General features: G+C 45.3%; 1 protein-coding gene across 1 annotated transcript; it reads left to right on the forward strand.

Moving 5' to 3' along the window:
- Window positions 1-692: 692 nt before the first annotated feature.
- LOC131148251 (uncharacterized) lies at window positions 693-1,385 on the forward strand. The gene has a single exon (XM_058097976.1). The coding sequence runs from the start codon at window positions 693-695 to the stop codon at window positions 1,383-1,385; it is 693 nt and encodes a 230-aa protein (XP_057953959.1).
- Window positions 1,386-3,815: the final 2,430 nt, after the last annotated feature.

The raw sequence follows: 3,815 nt of genomic DNA on the forward strand, positions 1-3,815 counted from the left end.
TCCAAAAGGAAATAAAGGATATGCTCAACCAGCTCTTACAACAAAAGAGACAAGAAGGGCACATCCTCCACTAGTGGTAAGAGAGCCCCAGTACAGACAAGAAAGCTGACAAATCAAAGGAGAATGAGGAAAAAATATAAGTCAACAAGAAGGTAGGGGACGAAAGCAGTGTAGATGTCAACCAACAAAGATCCACGGAGCTCGAAGAAAGGATCAAGAAAATAGATCACATAGAAAAAATGATGAAAGAGGGCAGAACCAAACCTTTATACGAGGAAGCGTCCCTGAGGTCCTCAGAGCCGCCATTCAACAAAGAGATCATGGAGGCTCCACTGCCAAGTAGATTCAAGATGCCCAGCTTCGAAAGGTACGAAGGTCTGTCCGACCCAATTGATCATCTGGACACCTTTAGGATGGTGATGCAGCTGTAAGGTGCTCCACACGCTATCATGTGTCGAGCTTTTGCAATAACCCTTAAGGGCACTACCAAAGACTGGTACCAAACTCTGCGACCCAGATCAATCAGTTCCTTCTCAGAGATAGAACAACTGTTCACCTTTCACTTTCTTAGTAGTCAGAGAATTGCTAAAACAATGGGCCATCTCATGAGTATGGCGTAAGGAGAGCAGAAGACTCTAAAGAAATTCATGAACCACTTCAACACAGCAACCCTAGAGATCCATAACCTAGACATGGGGGTGGCTTTAGCAGCCTTGACAACTGCTCTTCAGCCTGGAAGTTTCTTATACTCTCTAGGGAAAAAGCCGCCAGTGGATATGGGGGAGCTGATGGCTCGAGCACAGAAATACATCAACCTGGAGGAGATGATGGACATAAGAGGAAGTCGCATAGAACAGAAAAGGAAAAGTAGTAGCAGGGAGATAGGAGAATCCTATAGATCCGTGAAAAGACAAGAGACTAGTACACTACACGCAAGCCTAAAGATAAGAGGGCAACCTAGTAAGTTCTCCACCTACACACCCTTAAATGTACCACGCTCTGAATTACTGATGCATATTAGAAAGAATGACTATGTCTTGTGGCCCAAACCCATGCAAACACCTCTTCACAAGCGAAACATGTCCAAGTTCTGCGCATTCCATAGGGATCATAGCCATTATACAAAGGAATGCATCCAATTGAAGAAAGAAATCGAAGCCCTAATAAAAAGGGGATACCTGTCAAAGTTTATAAAGAAAAAAGATCCACAAAGGGAACCTCTTGAGCAGAGGAGGCCCAACGTAAAAGAGAAGGAAGAGCAGGTTGTAGGGGAAATTGCGGTGATCTTTGGAGGATCTGCTAGCGGAGGAGATAGTGGGGGTTCTAGCAAAAGATATGCTAAAAAGGTGCTCTCGATGGAGAAGGGGGAAACAAGTAGCAAATGAAACAAAAAAGATGATGACATAACCTTTGACAGTGGAGACGAAGGAGGGGTACAACAGCTACATGATGACGCACTGGTGCTCTCCCTATTGGTGGTGAATTGCAAAGTCAGACGCGTATTGATCGACAATGGGAGCTCAGCAAACGTCATGTTCTGGTCGGTCCTAGTTGGAATGAAAATCAGTAAGGAACGACTCAAACTAGTCTTAACTCCCTTGGTCGGATTCGATGGAGACGTTGTTCACCCCTTAGGTATAATCATGCTATCGGTGACAATGAGGATGACCCCACAGTAAGTTACTACGCTAACAGAGTTTCTTGTGGTCGACTGACCTTCGATGTACAATATCATATTGGGCCGCCGTTTGCTTAATGTAGTTTGGGCTGTAACGTCAACATACCACCTCAAAATCAAATTCCCTACACCGCACAGGAAAGGGTTTGTCAAAGGAGATCAAGCAGCTGCTCGGAGCTGCTATGTAATGGCTCTGAAAGGAAAGATGGAGGCAAGAGAAACCCTAATGGTGGAGAACCTAGAAGTAAGGGGCAAGTATCATCAGATCAGTACAGTGGATGAAGACATCATGCACATACCCCTAAAGGGCCACCATGAGAGAAGTGTGCAGATCGAAAATCACCTACCCAACACCTTGAAAGCAGAGCTGAGCAAACTGTTGAATGAATTCACTAATGTGTTCGCTTGGTCAGCCACAGAGATGCCAAGCATCGATCCTGCAGTCATGGAGCATAGGCTGCAGGTCGATCCCAACCACTAACTTGTGAAATAGAAAAAGAAAAAGGAATTTCGCAATGGAGCGGATCAAGATAATCGATGAGGAAGTGAAAAAGCTGGTGCAAGCCAACTTCGTCAGGGAGGTAGACTACCTGGAGTGACTAAGCAACATGGTTCTAATAAAGAAGCCGAACGGAAAATGGCGCACTTGCATAGACTTCACGAAGTTAAATAAGGCGTGCCTAAAGGACAGCTTTCCTCTCCCCCGAATCGACCAGCTGGTGGACTCGACCTCTGGGTACGAACTCCTCAACTTCATGGATGCTTACTTGGGATACAATCAAATCCCTATGAGTCGAGCGGACGAAGAAAAAAATCTTTTATCACCGAAAGGGGCCTGTATTGTTACCGCGTAATGCCCTTTGGATTAAAAAGCGCAGGAGCCACGTACCAGAGATTGGTGAATAGGATCTTTAAAGATTAGCTCGGAAAAACAATGGAGGCGTATGTGGATGATATGTTGGTAAAAATCTTGGAGGTAGGGAAGCACTGTAAAGACCTAAGGGAAACATTTGAACTCCTTCACCGGTACCAAATGAAACTGAACCCATCGAAGTGTGTGTTTGGTGTTTCTATAGGGAAGTTCCTTGGCTTTATGGTGATTGACAGAGGCATAGAAGCCGACCCGGACAAAATAAAAGTACTGCTAGAAATGAAGGCTTCACGGATGAAGAAGGAGATCCAAGTCTTGACAGGGAGGATAGCCTCCCTCAGCAGGTTTGTCTCCTACTAAGGAGGAAAAGACTTACCTTTCTTCAGAGCACTAAGAAAGAAGGGAGGATTCGAATGGGGGGAGGAACAGGCCAAAGCCTTCGAACAGCTCAAGCAATACCTTGGTTCTCCACCCCTTTTAATGAAGGAAAAGACAGGAGAAGACCTTTACCTATATATAACATCTATGGAAAATGCCGTCAGCTTGGTCCTAGTACGGGAAGAAGGCCAGAGGTATCAGCCCATATACTATACTAGTAAGGTGCTGAGTGGAGTCGAAAAAAAACTATTGTACGGTGAAAAAAGCGGCCTTCTCCATCATCTGTGCCACGCAAAAATTGAGGCCCTACTTTCAGGCCCATAAGGTAATTGTGTTAACAAACCTACCAATGAGACAGATTCTACAGTGGCCGGAGAGTTTGGGAAGGATGACGAAGTGGTCAATCGAATTAAGTGAGTTCGACATACAATACCAACCAAGGCCAGCTGTCAAGGCCTAGGTGCTCACTGACTTCATAGTCGAAAGGCTCCTCGAGTCAGCTTCTAAGTCATATGTATGGGTGCTACACGTTGATGGGTTTTCTAAAGCGGCTGGAGGGGGAGCTAGATTCATCCTCTCAGCCCCGAACGGTGGCAAAACCCTTTTCACACTAAAATTAGAGTTATCGGAAACCAACATTGATGCGGAGTATGAAGCTTTGTTAGCAGGTCTACACTTGGTAGAAGCACTAGGGGTGGCACATATCAAGGTATCGAGTGATTCCCAGCTGGTGGTAGAGTAGCTGAAAGGAGAATTTGAGGCTAGGGATCAAAAAATGAAGAAATATCTTGCCAAGGCCCAAGAATACACAAAAGCGCTCATTCATTTCGATATAGAACGCGTACCAATGGCCGAGAACAAAAAGGCCGATGCACTCACGAAATTGGC

This window comes from Malania oleifera, chromosome 2, assembly GCF_029873635.1.
Source record: "Malania oleifera isolate guangnan ecotype guangnan chromosome 2, ASM2987363v1, whole genome shotgun sequence".
In the NCBI taxonomy this organism is placed as follows: Eukaryota; Viridiplantae; Streptophyta; class Magnoliopsida; order Santalales; family Ximeniaceae; genus Malania; species Malania oleifera.

Coding starts and splice junctions, on each gene's coding strand:
- LOC131148251 (XM_058097976.1), top strand. CDS start 693: ATGGGGGTGGCTTTAGCAGCCTTGACAACTGCTCTTCAGCCTGGAAGT.